General features: G+C 43.6%; 2 protein-coding genes across 7 annotated transcripts in view; one reads left to right on the forward strand and one right to left on the reverse strand.

Moving 5' to 3' along the window:
• Nucleotides 1–13,000, forward strand: part of LOC106611767 (histone acetyltransferase KAT6B) — a 40,730-nt gene extending 27,730 nt beyond the window's left edge. For all 6 annotated transcript variants that reach the window (XM_082977571.1, XM_014212362.3, XM_082977580.1 and 3 more), the window contains exons 13-17: nucleotides 2,058–2,289; nucleotides 4,567–4,870; nucleotides 5,732–5,995; nucleotides 8,221–8,509; nucleotides 8,646–13,000. In XM_082977571.1, coding sequence (XP_082833697.1) covers nucleotides 2,058–2,289; nucleotides 4,567–4,870; nucleotides 5,732–5,995; nucleotides 8,221–8,509; nucleotides 8,646–11,893 — 4,337 coding nt within the window. In that variant the 3' untranslated portion in view covers nucleotides 11,894–13,000. The remainder of the gene's footprint in view (nucleotides 1–2,057; nucleotides 2,290–4,566; nucleotides 4,871–5,731; nucleotides 5,996–8,220; nucleotides 8,510–8,645) is intronic.
• A 209-nt stretch (nucleotides 13,001–13,209) lies between these two features.
• On the reverse strand, nucleotides 13,210–15,932 carry LOC106611804 (dual specificity phosphatase 29). The gene is made up of 4 exons (XM_014212390.3): nucleotides 15,774–15,932; nucleotides 15,363–15,592; nucleotides 14,698–14,921; nucleotides 13,210–14,466 (listed from the first exon to the last, which is right to left on the reverse strand). Exons 2-4 carry the CDS (start codon nucleotides 15,548–15,550, stop codon nucleotides 14,207–14,209), a joined length of 672 nt encoding a protein of 223 aa, XP_014067865.1. The 5' UTR covers nucleotides 15,551–15,592; nucleotides 15,774–15,932; the 3' UTR covers nucleotides 13,210–14,206.
• Between the last annotated feature and the right edge of the window lie 2,874 nt (nucleotides 15,933–18,806).

Raw genomic sequence — 18,806 nt, forward strand, 5'->3', positions numbered from 1 at the left:
CTGGTCAGTCCCTGGATGGGAGACCAGATGCTGCTGGAAGAGGTGTTGGAGGGCCAGTGGGAGGCACTCTTTCTGGTCTAAAAAAAATATCCTAATGGTCCAGGGCAGTGATTGGGGACATTGCCCTAGTTAGGGCTCTAAAGCCCTATGGGCCCTGGTCAAAAGTAGTGCACTATATAGGGAATAGGGTGCCATTTAGGACAAAACCACAGACATTTTCCAATAGCGCTCTCTTGGAGCTCATCTCTGTTCCATCTTTTCTTAATTCCTCTCCTTGTTATCTTTGCACATTCTCTATCACATCCAGCCTCTGTCTGAACTTATTTTTTACATATTTTTATTTTACCCTTTATTTTACCAGGTTAGTTGACTGACAACACATTCTCATTTACATCAACGGCATGTGGAATAGTTACAGGGGAGAGGAGGGGGTTGAATGAGCCAATTGGAAGCATGGCATGGTTAGGTGGCCATGATGGTATGAGGGCCAGATTGGGAATTTACCCAGGACACCAGGGTTAACCCCTCTACTCTTACAACAAGTGCCATGGGATCTTTAGTGACCACAGAGAGTCAGGACACCTGTTTAACTTCCCATCTAAAAAGAGGCACCCTACACAGGGAAAAGGGTGCCATTTGGGGCGGAGCCTGTGCCTTTGAAACTGGAAGTTGTTTAGATTAAGATTTTTCTGCTTTTATTGGATTGTATTAGAGGAGCAATTTGTCTCGGGTAGCTTGCTGTGAGAGGGAAAGCATTAGCTCCGTTTGCCAGCGTGAATGCGGTTTTCTAGTCATTACTCCTGAGGATTCTGAATAATCTCTTTGTTTTGATTTAAAGATGGTAAACCACAGCTGATACATTTATAAAACACACAGAATAACATGACTTGTTACTGTAGTGTTACATTTATTAATATCTGTGTTTTTAGTTATTCATCTTTGTTCTAGCAGCTCATTTATTTGTTGTCAATTATTGGCTCTCGTCTCAGCTTTGGGTAATGAATACTGTCATAATGACTGGAATATTATGTATTCAGTGTTTGGTGATTAGATGTGCTTGTTTGGTTCCTTGTAGTGGGTGCACACATTAAAATACATTAATTAATTTCAAGCTGCTTATAATGGATGACCCTTGACAGGACGGCTATAAAACTAATTACATACAGACACAGCTACCTTTTTACTTAGTTTTTTTCCTCTTCATTATCTCTGATAAGTGCAACCTCTTGTGAGAAATGACATCCAGCTGCTTCTCTCCTCCATTTGTTGGCGCTTTTTCTCTCCTCTCTTTTTTTTTTTCATTCACCCTCCTCTCCTCCACCTCCTTTGTTGCCCTTGCCAGCATCATAGCATCTGACAGAGGTTGAAGGAGAGGATGTCTGATTACCTCTCCTCCATTTCTACTCTCTGAAGGTGAAAATGGAGCTGCTCCCCAACACAGGATGTCATGTCACGTCAGATTATGATATGTACTGCAGTCTAAGACATGCATCAGCAACAACTGTCTCTAGCTAGCTGGAGTAAATCATTGCATTTTTGTCAGAATGTGTCTTTTTAGGTTACATACTAGCCTACTTTCTCACAACATTGTATTGTGTGAATGGGTAAGATGACCTACCTTTTTAAAAGATGGCAGCGTTTACATGCAGTCCAATTCAGATTTATTTCGTTTTGTGGGCCGTAGAGCAAACTTGAAAACACCCTCCTGTTCGTGAGAGTCTCATACCTCCATATTAGTTTGTAGGCCACACCGTTTGGACACTACAGATGTTTTTGTGAGAAGACAGAAGTTCAGGATGTCACGGTCTGACCAACACCGCTGTAGCTCGGGCCACCTTCCACCGCAGATGCGAAAGCCTTGACAAAGGTGGATGGGCTGGATTGAGACGGAGCCCGTGGGATTCTTTTATTACGTTACTTAGATTGACGCACAGGATTTAATCCCTTCTCACAACATTGTTGATTTGTTATAATACTGTAGGTCTTTTTAGGTACTGTCTTTTTTGAGGTTATGTCTTCTCACACCATGTTGTTTTGTTTGAATGTGTCTGTTTCAGGTTACCTTCTGACGAGGCAGGAAGGACAAGCTGGCTCCCCAGAGAAGCCTCTGTCAGATCTGGGTCGCTTATCCTACCTGGCATATTGGAAAAGTGTCATGGTAGAGTACCTTTATAAGCAGCCAGATAAACACATCAGCGTTAAAGGAATAAGCAGGGCCACTGGGATGTGTCCGCATGATATCGCCGCTACTCTCCAGCATCTCTGCATGATTGACAGGCAGAACGGCAGGTCAGTCCTAACTCACACACTCGCTGTGTGTGCGCACCCTGTCTGACTCAGACTTATTCAGGCCACTGGGTATTTTTAACATGTTAGCCATTAATGCAGCAGAATATTGGCAGAAGTCAGGTTAAGGAAACAGTCAGACAGAACAGCCTGCTGCTATTCCAGCCTGAGAATCCTCCATTTCAGCTTTATTAACTTACGTAACGCCATGGGTCATGTGGATTCACTCTACAACAGCTGGTCTTTTTCTTATTGGTTTACTGTAAAAGTACTTTGACCGTACTTACTGACAATTGCTAACTTAAAAGGGCTTTATAAAAACATTTGATTGTTTGGTTCATTCATTTATGATTGGCTCTTTAGATTGTAATGATCAGAATGGGTTGATTTGATTCGTTTGTGATTTCTCTCTAGGTTTGTAGTGATCAGAAGATATCGATTGATGTTCAGTTTTATTAACTACAAGCCATGTGTTTCATGTCACATCATACATGAATATGTTGAGAGCTGGTTCTTTTTGTCATAGTTTTTTATTGCTTTTCTGCAGGTTTGTGGTAATCAGAATAGATTGATTGATCTTATTGGTTATTGATCTCTAGGTTTGCGGTCATCAGAATAGATTGATCTTATTGGTTATTGATCTCTAGGTTTGCGGTCATCAGAATAGATTGATCTTATTGATTATTGATCTCTAGGTTTGTGGTAATCAGAATAGATTGATTGATCTTATTGGTTATTGATCTCTAGGTTTGCGGTCATCAGAATAGATTGATCTTATTGGTTATTGATCTCTAGGTTTGCGGTCATCAGAATAGATTGATCTTATTGATTATTGATCTCTAGGTTTGTGGTAATCAGAATAGATTGATCTTATTGATTATTGATCTCTAGGTTTGTGGTAATCAGAATAGATTGATCTTATTGATTATTGATCTCTAGGTTTGTGGTAATCAGAATAGATTGATCTTATTGATTATTGATCTCTAGGTTTGTGGTAATCAGAATAGATTGATCTTATTGATTATTGATCTCTAGGTTTGTGGTAATCAGAATAGATTGATCTTATTGATTATTGATCTCTAGGTTTGTGGTAATCAGAATAGATTGATCTTATTGATTATTGATCTCTAGGTTTGCGGTCATCAGAATAGATTGATCTTATTGATTATTGATCTCTAGGTTTGTGGTAATCAGAATAGATTGATCTTATTGATTATTGATCTCTAGGTTTGTGGTAATCAGAATAGATTGATCTTATTGATTATTGATCTCTAGGTTTGCGGTCATCAGAATAGATTGATCTTATTGGTTATTGATCTCTAGGTTTGCGGTCATCAGAATAGATTGATCTTATTGATTATTGATCTCTAGGTTTGTGGTAATCAGAATAGATTGATCTTATTGATTATTGATCTCTAGGTTTGTGGTAATCAGAATAGATTGATCTTATTGATTATTGATCTCTAGGTTTGTGGTAATCAGAATAGATTGATCTTATTGATTATTGATCTCTAGGTTTGTGGTAATCAGAATAGATTGATCTTATTGATTATTGATCTCTAGGTTTGTGGTAATCAGAATAGATTGATCTTATTGATTATTGATCTCTAGGTTTGCGGTCATCAGAATAGATTGATCTTATTGATTATTGATCTCTAGGTTTGTGGTAATCAGAATAGATTGATCTTATTGATTATTGATCTCTAGGTTTGTGGTAATCAGAATAGATTGATCTTATTGGTTATTGATCTCTAGGTTTGCGGTCATCAGAATAGATTGATCTTATTGGTTATTGATCTCTAGGTTTGCGGTCATCAGAATAGATTGATCTTATTGATTATTGATCTCTAGGTTTGCGGTCATCAGAATAGATTGATCTTATTGATTATTGATCTCTAGGTTTGTGGTCATCAGAATAGATTGATCTTATTGATTATTGATCTCTAGGTTTGTGGTAATCAGAATAGATTGATCTTATTGATTATTGATCTCTAGGTTTGTGGTAATCAGAATAGATTGATCTTATTGATTATTGATCTCTAGGTTTGTGGTAATCAGAATAGATTGATCTTATTGATTATTGATCTCTAGGTTTGTGGTCATCAGAATAGATTGATCTTATTGATTATTGATCTCTAGGTTTGCGGTAATCAGAATAGATTGATCTTATTGATTATTGATCTCTAGGTTTGTGGTAATCAGAATAGATTGATTGATCTCGTTGTTGATGTTTCTTGGTTTGATTGACTGATTTTGATGTTTCTTATTGCTCTTCTTTAGGTTTGTGGTGATCCGAAGAGAGCGGTTGATCCAGAGGCACATGGAGAAGCTGCGAGCCAGCCCCAGGCTGAACCAGGTTGACCCTGACGCACTGCACTGGACCCCCAGCCCCAGGCTGAACCAGGTGGACCCTGACGCACTGCACTGGACCCCCAGCCCCAGGCTGAACCAGGTGGACCCTGACGCACTGCACTGGACACCCAGCCCAAGGCTGAACCAGGTGGACCCTGACGCACTGCACTGGACCCCCGCAGTGGCCCTCAACGCTGTCCTGTCTGAGGAGGAGAGAGAGCTCGAGATGGATGTAAGTCTTGTGTGCGCACAAATACACACAGTGTTTTACAACTCTGGACCTGACTCTGTTCAACTCTGTTCAGTCTGGAGTCTAATCATGTTGTGCAGTCTGGAGTCTAGACCGTTATTAGGTTAATCATGGTGTTCAGTCTGGAGTCTAGACCGTTATTAGGTTAATCATGGTGTTCAGTCTGGAGTCTAGACCGTTATTAGGTTAATCATGGTGTTCAGTCAGGAGTCTAGACCGTTATTAGGTTAATCATGGTGTTCAGTCTAGAGTCAAGACCGTTATTAGGTTAATCATGGTGTTCAGTCTGGAGTCAAGACCGTTATTAGGTTAATCATGGTGTTCAGTCTAGAGTCAAGACCGTTATTAGGTTAATCATGGTGTTCAGTCTGGAGTCTAGAACGTTATTAGGTTAATCATGGTGTTCAGTCGAGTCAAGACCGTTATTAGGTTAATCATGGTGTTCAGTCTGGAGTCAAGACCATTATTAGGTTAATCATGGTGTTCAGTCTGGAGTCTAGACCATTATTAGGTTAATCATGGTGTTCAGTCTGGAGTCTAGACCATTATTAGGTTAATCATGGTGTTCAGTCTGGAGTCAAGACCGTTATTAGGTTAATCATGGTGTTCAGTCTGGAGTCTAGACTAGAGGTCGACCGATTAATCGGAATGGCCGATTTAATTAGGGCCGATTTCAAGTTTTCATAACAATCGGCAATTGGTATTTTTGGACACCGGTTTGCCATTTATTTATTTATTTTTACACCTTATTTCCCCATTAGCCTTTTCATTGTGATGTTAAGCTAGCTGCCTGTGTTTCCCAGAGACAATAACAATGTCTGTCTCAATGTGTGTTAATTCCAGGCTGAGCGACTGAAGGAGCAGGCTAGTTGGGAGAATGAAGAGAGAGCAGTGTCCTATCTGGTGACTAGCATACATCACCCTCGTCCTCCCACTAAGGTCTACAGTAAGAACCCCTTCAGAACATACGAGCGTCGCCCCACAACCGCTGGAGACCAAAGACTGCACGACTCTGAGGAATGTAGTGATGACGAAGATGAGGATGATTCTGATGGATCGCCGCCCATCCTAACGAAAGCCCATGCTATGTTTGGTGTCAAGAGAAAGGTGAGAGCTGGAAATGAGTTATTTGACACATTTCCTCATTGCAGGGTGAGGTGGCTGCAGTGTGATTGGCTGGTTATAGTGTTTACATAGGGATGGAAAAAGAAGGGAGTTCAATTCAATGTTATGTAATAGTTTCAGAATTAGATCGTTTTCCATCATTATATAATGTGAGTTGGTATCTGAAGTTGTGTTGTCTACCAACCAATGTGTTAAATGTTCTTGGCTGCAATGAAAGATTCATTCAGTTCTCTAGATTATGTTCCAGAATCCTCCATACAGTACAACAAACAGTTGTGATTTCTCTGGTGCTTTGGAGGCTGTTGTGTAGCAGGCAGGCCAACTGAACCTTGTTCTATTGACATGGTTAAGGCAGGCAGACAGACTGAACCTTGTTCTATTGACATGGTTAAGGCAGGCAGACAGACTGAACCTTGTTCTATTGTCAGTGGTCATGGTTAAGGCAGGCAGACAGACTGAACCTTGTTCTATTGTCATGGTTAAGGCAGGCAGACAGACTGAACCTTGTTCTATTGACATGGTTAAGGCAGGCAGACAGACTGAACCTTGTTCTATTGACATGGTTAAGGCAGGCAGACAGACTGAACCTTGTTCTATTGACATGGTTAAGGCAGGCAGACAGACTGAACCTTGTTCTATTGTCATGGTTAAGGCAGGCAGACAGACTGAACCTTGTTCTATTGACATGGTTAAGGCAGGCAGACAGACTGAACCTTGTTCTATTGTCATGGTTAAGGCAGGCAGACAGACTGAACCTTGTTCTATTGTCATGGTTAAGGCAGGCAGACAGACTGAACCTTGTTCTATTGTCATGGCTAAGGCAGGCAGACAGACTGAACCTTGTTCTATTGACATGGCTAAGGCAGGCAGACAGACTGAACCTTGTTCATTTGTCAGTGGTCATGGTTAAGGCAGGCAGACAGACTGAACCTTGTTCATTTGTCAGTGGTCATGGTTAAGGCAGGCAGACAGACTGAACCTTGTTCTATTGACATGGTTAAGGCAGGCAGACAGACTGAACCTTGTTCTATTGACATGGCTAAGGCAGGCAGACAGACTGAACCTTGTTCATTTGTCAGTGGTCATGGCTAAGGCAGGCAGACAGACTGAACCTTGTTCTATTGACATGGTTAAGGCAGGCAGACAGACTGAACCTTGTTCTATTGACATGGCTAAGGCAGGCAGACAGACTGAACCTTGTTCTATTGTCAGTGGTCATGGTTAAGGCAGGCAGACAGACTGAACCTTGTTCTATTGTCATGGTTAAGGCAGGCAGACAGACTGAACCTTGTTCTATTGTCATGGTTAAGGCAGGCAGACAGACTGAACCTTGTTCTATTGTCATGGTTAAGGCAGGCAGACAGACTGAACCTTGTTCTATTGTCATGGTTAAGGCAGGCAGACAGACTGAACCTTGTTCTATTGTCATGGTTAAGGCAGGCAGACAGACTGAACCTTGTTCTATTGTCATGGTTAAGGCAGGCAGACAGACTGAACCTTGTTCTATTGTCAGTGGTCATGGCTAATTTAAATCCTTCCATGGTTTTCACATCTGTGTTGTCGATAGGCCACTGCTCCCTTGTGGTGAAGATGATATTACAACAGATTGTGGTCTAGAAGTTAGGAACCCGCTCTATTTCACACAGCAGTAATATGTCCTCTATATAAGACTGCCTGCTGATGGTTGTTGCAGTTAATTTGTGAATTTGTTACCTGATTGCTTTCATAGTCCTCACTGGGTTTAATCACTACGACAAAAAGAAAGTGACATCCTTGTAATACCCACTCAGTGAAAAACTGGAGCGTATGTAGAATGTGGTCTGAGTTAACTCTGCCTGTCTCATTTGTGGTTCTCTAAACCAGTCAGCCTTCATCTGTGGGAAAGAGTTGCTCAAGCGTTCGAGGCTCACATTGTGTGGTTTGAGCATTTTACATTCAGAACAAAAGTTTACAATGAGGCCCGGTCCTCCCTGCAGACATTTAACCAGAGCCTTGAGTGTCTCTCTCTGTAGCTATTAAACTGCAGAAAGAGTTTAGAGAGGAAGTATTATGTTTATTTTAACCTTTTTTATCCCCCCATCTGTTTTGTCTGTCTTGGAGAGCAGTTGTGCTCAGAAATGGAAAGTAAGTTTAGTCCAGGACTAAGCTTAATCTGTGTCCGAGAAAACGTCCTAAGGTTTAACATTTGATCTGTGTTTGTGTTCCAGAGAGAGAGAGCTGAGAGAGCTGTCATGCTCAAGAAAAGAGGTCGCAAGAGAAGAAGGATTAATAGCAGTGTGACGACTGAGACCATCTCGGAGACGACGGAGGTTCTGAACGAACCGTTTGACAACTCTGAGGACGAGAGGCCCATGCCCCTGCTGGAGAGGACCTGCAGGGTGGGTGAGATGGAAGAGGAGGAGGCGGAGGGGCTGAGGAAACCAGTGAAGAGACGCAGAGGTCGTCCGCGGCTGGAGAAAAACATAGACAGAGACAATCGTGAACACTGGAATGAAGGTAACTAAATCCTTCAGATGTTTTTAAGAAGCTGTATTTTAAGTTGTAAGTTATAACTGACAGCATACATCCCTTTAAATCTTAACATCACAACACCAATTTGCTCAAATCACTGATGATCTTTTCTTTCTTCTAGTCCTGTCAAAGAAACCGGGCAGGCCTCGAGCGGTTAAGCGCAAGAAGGGCTGGCCCAAAGGAGTGAAAAGGGGACCTCCAAAATGGCGTCTGAAGAAGGAGAGGAAGATGGGTTTCAAGCTGAACCTGTACACTCCCCCCGAGACGCCGCTGGAGGCCGAGGAGCCCCACATCCAGGCCGAGGAGCCCAAGGAGGAGCCGGAGGACCAGGACAAGGCCTCGACCATCACGGAGGAGGGGTCAGAGCCGGGCAGAGACCTGGCCGGTCGGGACACAGATATGGACAAGCGCCTGCCCTCAGAGCCCCACAGTCCCATGGAGGAAGAGAGTCCTAGTAAACTGAGCTCCCCTGGGGTATCTCCTGTGGCTTCTCCCATGGCCTCTTCTCCAGTACCCTCCCCTATGGCCTCTAGAGCTAGCTCCCCAGTCTTCTCTCCTGTTGGCTCCGCTATGGGTTCTCCCGTCAGATCCCCCATCTGTGACGAGCCACCGGAGGAGGACCCACAAGACAGTGAGCACGGGGACTCTCAAGCTCCTTCTCCATCCAAACAGCTGGACCACAGCACTGAAAGATCAGCCGAGGATGATGAAGAGGCCACTCACCTGGACGCGGACGATGAAGACGAGAGTCGCATGGAGTCGACGGCAGAGCCAGAGAAAGAGGAGCGGAAGCAAGAGCCAGAGCCTTGTCAGGAGCCTCCTGAAGCGGAGTCCTGCACCACCCTGACTTTTTTACATCCAAATGACAACAATAAGGATTCTGAACGACGTCAGGAGGGGTCTGAAGGGATGGCCTATAGGCGCGAGGTGGAGCGGCCGGCCAACACTGGAGACGAGAGAAGAGACGGTATCCAGGAACAGGCACCAACCGCAGTAGCAGCAGTAGACTCTGACCACCCCGTTGACTCAGAGTCAGAGGAGAGTAGCAGTCAGGAGGCTCCACGCCAGCCCCAGCAGACAGAAAGGGATAGAGAGAGGCTTGCTGCTCTGAATCCTTCTGCTGTGCTGAGAGACCGAGAGGAGGACCGAGAGACGGCCCAGGCCGTGCAGAGCCTCACCCAGGAGACAGCCCGCGACACAGAGACACCGCAGGACAGCTCCAGCTCGGTGTTCCACCAGGAGGCGAGCCACAGCCTGAAGACCCACCCCATGGTCCCCCATAGCCCCCCTCACACCCTAACCTCGCTGGACGAAGGCTGCCCCCAGTCGGACCACAGCAGCCCCCTGTCCTCGGCCCACTCCCACCCCAGCCAGTCGGTGCGCTCTGTCAGCAGCCCGGCTGTGTCCATCCTGGAGAGTAGCGGAGGCAGCAGCAGTGGTAGTGGCGCAGGAGGAGGTTATACCCAGATCAGCCCTGACCATGGCTCCAGCGGCGGAGCCTCCATCTCAGTCCCCTCCTCCCTCCACAACATGGAGACCAGCCCCATGATGGACGTGCCGTCGGTGTCGGACCACTCGTCCCAGCAGGTGGTGGACAGCGGCTTCAGCGACCTGGGCTCCATCGAGAGCACCACAGAGAACTATGAGAACCCCAGCTCCTACGACTCCACGCTGGGGGGCAGCATCTGTGGCGGGGCCGGGGGTCCGGGCGGACCTGGAGGCCCCCCTCAGAACAGCTGTTCCTACGGCCCCCTCCCCCCCAGCGGCCTGGTGCAGAGCAGCTGTGCCGTCAGCCAGCAAATGGGGGGCGTCAACCCTGGAAGCTGTGGCATGATTCAGCAGAATAGCCTGAGCTCCCCGCAGCACTGCAACGTCAAGTCACCACAGGGCTGTGTGGTGGTGGTGGAGAGACCACCGAGTAATGGTCAACACAGTCAGAGGACTCAGCACAGTCACAGTCAACACAGCCAGCACAGTCACAGTCAAACAATCACACACAATCCCCATGGCCATACTAGGCACACTATCACTCCACACAATCAGCATCCGCAACACAATCAGCCTCACAGCACTCCACACAATCAACACAGCCAGATAACGCAACACAACCCACACACACACCCTGAACACAGTCAGCCACATGGTGTACATCACAATCAACACAGCCTTCACAATCAACACGGTCAACACAGCCTTCACAATCAACACGGTCAACACAGCCTTCACAATCAACACGGTCAACACAGCCTTCACAATCAACACAGCCACAGTCAGCAACAGGCCATGACACAGTGCGGCATGCCTACCAACTTCACGGCGCCCATTCAGCTAGCTGACATCCCTGAGTCAGGCAACCCCAACCTGAGCAGCATCTATGAGAGGATGAACCAGGAGGGCTATGGCAGCGGTCATTACTCCCAGCCCTCGGCCACCTTCAGCCTGGCCAAACTGCAGCAGCTGACCAACACCCTCATAGACCACCCTCACTCTCTGCCTTTCAACCACTCTGCCTCCCACTCCCACCCTATCACATCCTATGCAAACAGTACCTCCCTGTCATCACACTCGCAGCACTCTGGCATGGTGTCTCTGTCCCAGTCCCCCCACCCCGGCCACCCTCGCCCCCATGGGGTCTCTCCTCACCCCGGTGGCCCCCAGGTCCAGGTGCAGGCCACCATGACCCCCCCTCTGACCTCCCCCCACCCCCTCAGTTCCCCACAGATGATGCTGCAGCGCAACGCCATGGGCATCCCCAACATCCCTACCTCCCAGTGGACTCTACAGGCTCAGATGGCCCCCGGGGGACCCAAGGGCCCCACACACATTGCCATGCGCTCCAAGTCAGCGGCCTCTGGTCTCTCCTCCCACCCACACCACCAGCAGCAGATGTATAGCCACACCCGCGGGCCCCCCCAGACAGTCACCATGCAGGCCCCCTCATCCCGGACGCTGGCAGCCATGCCAAGGGGCATGAACATGGGCACGGTCAACATCATGCCTGCCCCTGGCAATCCCTACAACCATGCTGTTAGTGTCAACTCCATGAACATGCCCTCTGCCGCCATCAACCACGCCATGAACGGTTACCACGTCACAACCCAGGGGCCAACCATGATGGCGGCCAACGGTGGTTACCACAGCAACCAGATGTCGGGCCACCAGATGACGGCGGCCTACATGAACCAGTCGCCCGGGGCCCAGTACGCCTCTATGCAGATGGGCATGATGGGAACACAGCCATACCCCCAGCAACCCATGCAGGCTCCGCCGCACAGCAACATGTACTCTTCAGCTGGTCAGCACGGATACATGACCAACACCGGACCCATGTCCAAGCAGACACTCAAAGGGCCTTTCATCAGACGGTAACCCATGGTTACTAACCTAACGGTTAACGAAACCGTAACTAATGACAAACAAACTGAATCAATCTGAATGGATGTTTAAATCACACAAATGTGCATTATTATTACTATGAGTCCTAGATGCACAAATTTGGCCTCTTTTTGTTTGTTGATAATGTTTGTTTCTTTGTTTTCATTTTGTTTATAGTTACTTAAAAACCAGCACTTGGAAAGAATGCAAAAAGTTTCATCAACAAGCAAACTTTTTACAACAAGCTACTATCTATGTCAAAGTATTTTTGTTCCTAACAGATTTGTGTTCCTTTTAGGTTCTAAGCCTTACGTCATGAAGATAAAAATGTATTTAATTAGTATTAGTCTCCCTGGTCACTCCTTAGTGTAGAGGGGGGAGGAGACTGGAAAGAGATTTCATCACCGGGAGTGAGTGTAGTTATGTAGCAGCCTCAAACTAAGCCATCTAATGTGCCTGCTACAAACAGACTTAAACAAGTGGATATTCCTAGAACCTGTTCAGTGTACCTGTCTAACAGTGCTGACGATTAGTTTGTACTATACTCATGCCTTTGTATATTTAAATTATTGTACTTATTTTGTAAAGCATGCTTCGGTCTCCAGTCTCCGTTAGTAACAGTGCATTGAGTAGTACTGTACAAGTGTTGTGCTTAATAGTAAGCCATTCTAAATATATTTTGGCCTTTATTAGGTTCCCCCTCTCACAGGGCGGGGGAGAAAGATGAAACTATATTTTGTTAATTCTAATAATGTAAAAAAAAATGTGTAAACTTCTTTAGTCCTGTTCTTCTGTATGTTTGAGAGGTTTCATTGCTCTGTATGTATAATTCTGAAGTCTTTTGTAACAGATGTCCTTCCTTGAGGCAGCTTTTCTGTTTTATAACACAGAAGACTGATTTCTGTCAAGATAACTAAGCATATCTCAGTGTTTGTACCCTGACTCTGATTCTAAAACATTTCAAAGAGGTGTACCAATGTCGAGAAATGTGGCTGAATTTAAAAAAAAACAACTAAATGATTGATGATTATTATTATTAATAATAAAGAAATATACATTTAGTCCAAAGTCGATATTTTACATAAAGCCTTTAAAAAGTAACATTTTCATTCCATCTGTATTTATTTATTTTTTTCTATCTTTATAAAATGTTGGATTTATATTTTACAAAGTGGATAAGACTAGAGGATGTGACTAGACCAAACTAAGCTAACGGATTGCATGTAAAAAGCAACTTGTGTTTTTGTCTATATTGCTCTTTTGTAGCCTTTCTACCTGTACAGAATAGCTGGTAGGGTGTGAGCCAGGTCTCCCACTGTAAATCTGCACAAACAAGCAGTATTTTATTGATGCCTTTCTCCTTTGTCAGTCACTTAAAAATAGTGTACATTTTAGCATAAAATAAATTAGGATTGACCATGCACAGAATTTTACTCCATTGATTTAACTCCATTGACAACTGACTCAACTTCAGATTAATTGGGAGATTTGAAGTTCAAAATGTTCAATGACAGACTTCTAAGCCAAGGCAATGTCTTATTTATAAAACTAGAGCATTTAGTTTAAAGGGGCAATCTGCAGTTGATGCATACATTCTTTCACTGTGTAATGTATAGCCATGGATTATTGAATAATATAACTTAAATGCCTCATGACCTTAGTTGTACCCAATTACAACCCAAAATATAAGCATGTTTTACTCCAAATGTTTGTAAACAAAAGTTAATGTAAACATCGCTTCAAAACATGGTTAAAACTCATTCTGATTTCATGGATGGTCTGTCAGTATACAAGTATGGATACAAGATCATCTGACCCTGCTTCTCACAGCAGGAAAATAATCCTGCAGCAACAGGAAATGTGGATTATAATTAATGTACATTTTTGTAGAGGTTGATACATTTATAGTTGGGGAAAATCAAGTCTGAAATGTTAGTGGAAATTACTGACTTTAGATGCCTTTTACAATTTGTATTTCCTGCTGCGCAGGAAAATTATTTACGACAAAGTGACCAAATTTAGATAGACAAGAGCTACAGAGCTGCTATGAATTTGAGTGCTCAAATTTCTCGAGCCCCTTCCCTTAGCGGTTTACCAAAACAAGTGGCGGGAGGGTTGCTTTGTTATTGTTTGAACTGTGGATTTCCACTTTAACTCTTTTTAAATTTGGAGTACAGTATTTTTGAAGTACTAGGAAACCTACTTGTTTGACAATTCTTTTCTCTGTACACATTTCTTGTGGAACCAAATGATCTAAATTAAATACATTTCCCTTTTCTCAGGGTGCATCGATCACATTTGATCCTTCTATTCATCCTCCTCTCTTTCCTTGTCCTTTTCTTCTCCTCCTTTTCCCTTGTCAGCCGTCACTCCGTCCCTCTGTTCTAAGAGGTAAGTGTCCAGCTGCCTGAGCTGTTTCAGGAAGCCCCAGTTGGGGATGATACGCCTGCGTCGCTTCACGTGGTCCACGGCGTCCACCACTGTCATGTTCTTACATATCATCAGGTAGGCCAGGAACAGGGTGGCTGACCGACTTCTCCCCATCACACAGTGCACCAGCAGCTTATCTAATGGGAATGCATAGAAAAACATGACTGGAAGGAGGTGTTTGTTATTAGAATAGAATGAAACGGTACTCCCTGTATAATTACTTCCAATGAATAAGCATTAATAACCTTAATTTTTTGTCAACATTTATAAACATTTCAAAGCATTTGTGTCAATGCTTTATAAAGCACTTATAATTGCTTATTCATTTAAGTTGTATTAAAATGTCACTCAAACTAAGACTAACTTACTCTCAGGTATGTTGAGTGTTTCGTCGATGAACTGGGCTGCAGAAAAGAAGTACTGGCTAAGGTCAAAGGTTGGAGTATCCTCCGCCACGACCCCATAGTAGACCACGTCCATGTCGCTGTAGTACTCCACTCCCGTGTCCACATTATTCCACGTCCCCTCTGCTGCGTTCAAGATGTGGGTCATGCCCAATTTCTTCAGGTTGTATTTGTCTTTGGCACTCTCTCTGTCACAATGTAAGGATTTACTAACCTGAGGGCCAGTCAGTTTGTGCTATCATGCCAACTGTTTACAATGATCAAATGGAATTGGCAAGAGCACAAATAGATTGGGTGCCTGGCTAAGGATGCAGGGACCTGTACTGCAGGTAGGAGACAAGGGGTGTACTCAAACAGTTAATACATCAGGGAGTAGGTAACTTTTATAATTATGTATGTAATACTCAGAATACTGAACAGATATAACACTTAAGTAAATAATAACCTGGCTGGCCATAGACAATATACTGTGTATATAGGTCCTATATCTATGGTTTCTGGTCTCTTGCCAGCTCCTTAGGGAAATGTCAAGCCAAACATTTGACATGACAAGGAGTTGGCATTATAGAACAAACAGACTATTTTATGTTTAATTTGATCTCTTACAGAACACTGACTGCCTAACTTACTCATCTCCAATCCAGACGTTGGGCCAGACCTGGTTGATGTGAGTGTACTCCGTGCAGTCACGGTTAAGGATCTTCTCCAGCTCATAGCCTCCAGGTGTAACGTATTCCACCACAGGTTCAGGTGGCTTTGTCTTAGGAACAAACTTTTTCTTCACAGTCGCACACCTCTTGGAGCTTTGAGATGCCATGTTTATCACAATAGCTTCTTGCTTTCACACAGGATCCATTCCCTTAAAAATAAAAAATAACGTTTTGATTTGGAGCTATTTCCTTCCAACGTGCCACAAAGACAATGTCATAAGACAAGTGTCTATGGCACATTTTTGTTAATGTGCATTTTAGGCATTATTTAAATACCTAACATGCACTGGCAACAGTTAGAATTAGAATTCTGGTCAAAGAACAACATACCAAGAGATTTAATCGAAGTCCTTTACTGTACTCCCTCTAAAATGCAGCAAGTGTAGCCTTTTGTGCGTTTCCTGTTGTCAACAGTTGGAGGAAACAAATAGAACCCAATGCTCGAAGTTTAATTCTGGGAGCCTGACGAGAGTCGTCGGTCGGGGGCACAGATTGTATAAATGGACAGGCATCAAATTGAGAGGATATTTTTAGTGCTCTGACGTGCAAGCAAGGCCCCCTGACCTTAGTCTTAGCGGCTGAGTAAATTGCATGTAGGGAAAAACCTCCTCAGTCATAGATTGCGTCCAGAATGGCATCCTATTGTGCTGTATTTTTGAAAGAGAGCACCCAGAGTCCCCAATGCAGGTTCTAGTCAAAAGTAGTGCACTATATAGCGAATAGGGTGCCATTTCAGATGCAAACATCTACTCCTAAACAGAGCTGGGAACGTTAATCTCTGCTGCTGGCAGAAGAAAGCTGTGCTGTGCTTATCCTAACTTTGCCTTCGCCAAACGATATATCCCATATTCACTTGAGTGAACAGGGTATGCCAAGCGCCTGTTCAAGCATGAGAATGATTCCTTGGAATTCTGTCACTTAACATATCCCAGTCTTAAAGAGAGAGCTGTGGGATTTTGTGCGTCATTCCATAAGAAAGAGTAGGCCTATACTTAGTCATATAGTCAAATATGTCACTGATGGGTATTTCTAGGAAGAAAAATCTTTTAAATATGTCTGGTGATAAGATGGGGAAAGGATGATAAAATAGTACAAGTCTTGCGTTCTCTGTTGTATGATGATATGCGTCATGCATGTTACTTTGGCTGATCTTTTAAAGACTCCTCAATGTGAGCCACAGAACATAAGTCCAAAAGTAATGATTGCATTGTGGGAAGGAGTTGAATGAAGCCTTTTTACATGTCAAATTTCAGTTTTACACCATCAAGCCCCTCTCTTCTCCCCTTCACATCTTCATGCTCTGGCATCATTCGTTCTGACAGTGAAATCATTAGACCTGTGATGTTTATTTCATTATGACAGCGAGCATCTCTCTTCTACAGTGCAATGCTCTGGAGTGCAAGCATTTCTTAAGATGGCTCCATCTCTTTTCATCTTCTTTCATCTCTTTTATGAACCACAGTTGGCATATTTCTGGTATAGTAAATTAACCCTCTTTAAGACGTCACATCTTACCAGCTTCAGTGGTAGATTTCACATTTTAAGAGCTTCAGTGGTAGATTTAAACAGTTTAGGAAAACATTTTGTAGGAAGGAAGTGACTGAATAAGTGTAACATTTATTTATAAAGGTATACAAACGCATCAATATAACCTACATGTTGTTCAGTCTATTAGTTTCCATCGGTCTGTATATTTGTCATATCAAGCAAAAATAGAACCACCAGAATATCACATGCTAGTGTCGTTGTATTAGAGAGCTGCTGTGATGTCCTACAACAATAGTCTTTCACAATTATACCGTGAGTCATTATTAATTTCCCCGTTCTCTCCAGAGTCAAGGATGTATCCAGATGGTACAGTTGGCTCAGGCATCCAGTGATGGGGAGAAGCTGAGAATCCCTTGGGCCAGGCAGGGTGGGTGGTTCTGGGCTAGGTTTCTCTCTGGTGACAAAAACCGTGTTGGAGGCCAGGGCAACAGCAGGTGGTGGAGAGAACAGAACTGCACCATCGTACCCCTCCAGATGTGATTCTGCTAATTGAAGCTAATTAGAGAACCTGTTTTTCAGACTGTCATCGTTAGCATTTGGTTTGTCGTAGAAAGAAGAACATTGGTTGTAATTAATGTGTTTTATTAACTTTTATAACCTATTTTTGTGGTTTTGTTCGTTGTCTCTGTAGGTACACTTGTTCATTTCGGTTTGTACTCATTCTTGTGAAGCAACAAATATCACACAAGTCTTTGTATTTCTATTTATTATTAATTATTGCTGCCAAGGCAGAAGCTACTTTTCCTGGGGTCTGGCAAAATTAAGGCAGTTATACAATTTTAAAAACATTACAATACAATCATTACAGAATTCACAACATATTAAGTGTGCCCTCAGGCACATACTCCACTACCACATATCTACATCACAAAATCAGTGTTTACGTGTATGTATAGTGAGTATGTTATCATGTGTCTGTGCCTAATGTTTGTGTTACTTCACAGTCCCCGTTTTTCCATAAGGTGTATTTTTACCAGTGTTTTTCTAATCTGATTCTAGTGCTTGCATCAGTTACCTAATGTGGAATAGAGTTTCATGTAGTCATGGCTCTATGTAGTACTGTGCGCCACCCATAGTCTGTTCTGGACTTAGGGACTGTGAAGAGACCTCCGGTGGCATGTATTATAGGGTATGCAAGGGTGTCCAAGCTGTGTGCTATATTTTAAACGGACAGCTCGGTACCTTCTGCTTGTCAACACCTCTTACAAAAACAAGTAATGAGGAAGTCAATCTCTCTTCCACTTTAAGTCATGAGAGATAGACATGTATGTCATTAATGTTAGCTCTCCGTGTACTTTTAAGGGCCAGCCGTGCTGCCCTGTTCTGAGCTAACTGCAATTTTCCCAAGTCCCTCTTTGTGGCACCTGATCACACGACTGAACAGTTAGTCCAGGTGCAACAAAATCAGGGCCTGTAGGACCTGTCTTGTTCATAGTGTTGTTAAGAAGGCAGAGTAGTACTTTATTATGGACAGACTTCTCCCCATCTTAGCTACTGTTGTATCAATATGTTTTGACCATGACAATTTACAATCCAGGGTTACTCCAAGCAGTTTAGTTACCTCAACTTGCTCAATTTACACATTATTCATGACAAGATGTAGTTGAGGTTTAGGATTTAGTGAATGCTTTTTCCTAAATACAATGCTTTTAGTTTTGGAAATATTTAGTACTAACTTATTCCTTTCTACCCATTTCGAAACTAACTGCAGCTCTTTAAGTGTTGTAGTAATTTCAGTTGCTGTAGTAGCTGACGTGTGTGTGTGTGTGTGTGTGTGTGTGAGTCATCCACATACATAGACTTACTTACTCAAAG

This window comes from Salmo salar, chromosome 01, assembly GCF_965601325.2.
Source record: "Salmo salar chromosome 01, fSalSal1, whole genome shotgun sequence".
Classification (NCBI taxonomy): domain Eukaryota; kingdom Metazoa; phylum Chordata; class Actinopteri; order Salmoniformes; family Salmonidae; genus Salmo; species Salmo salar.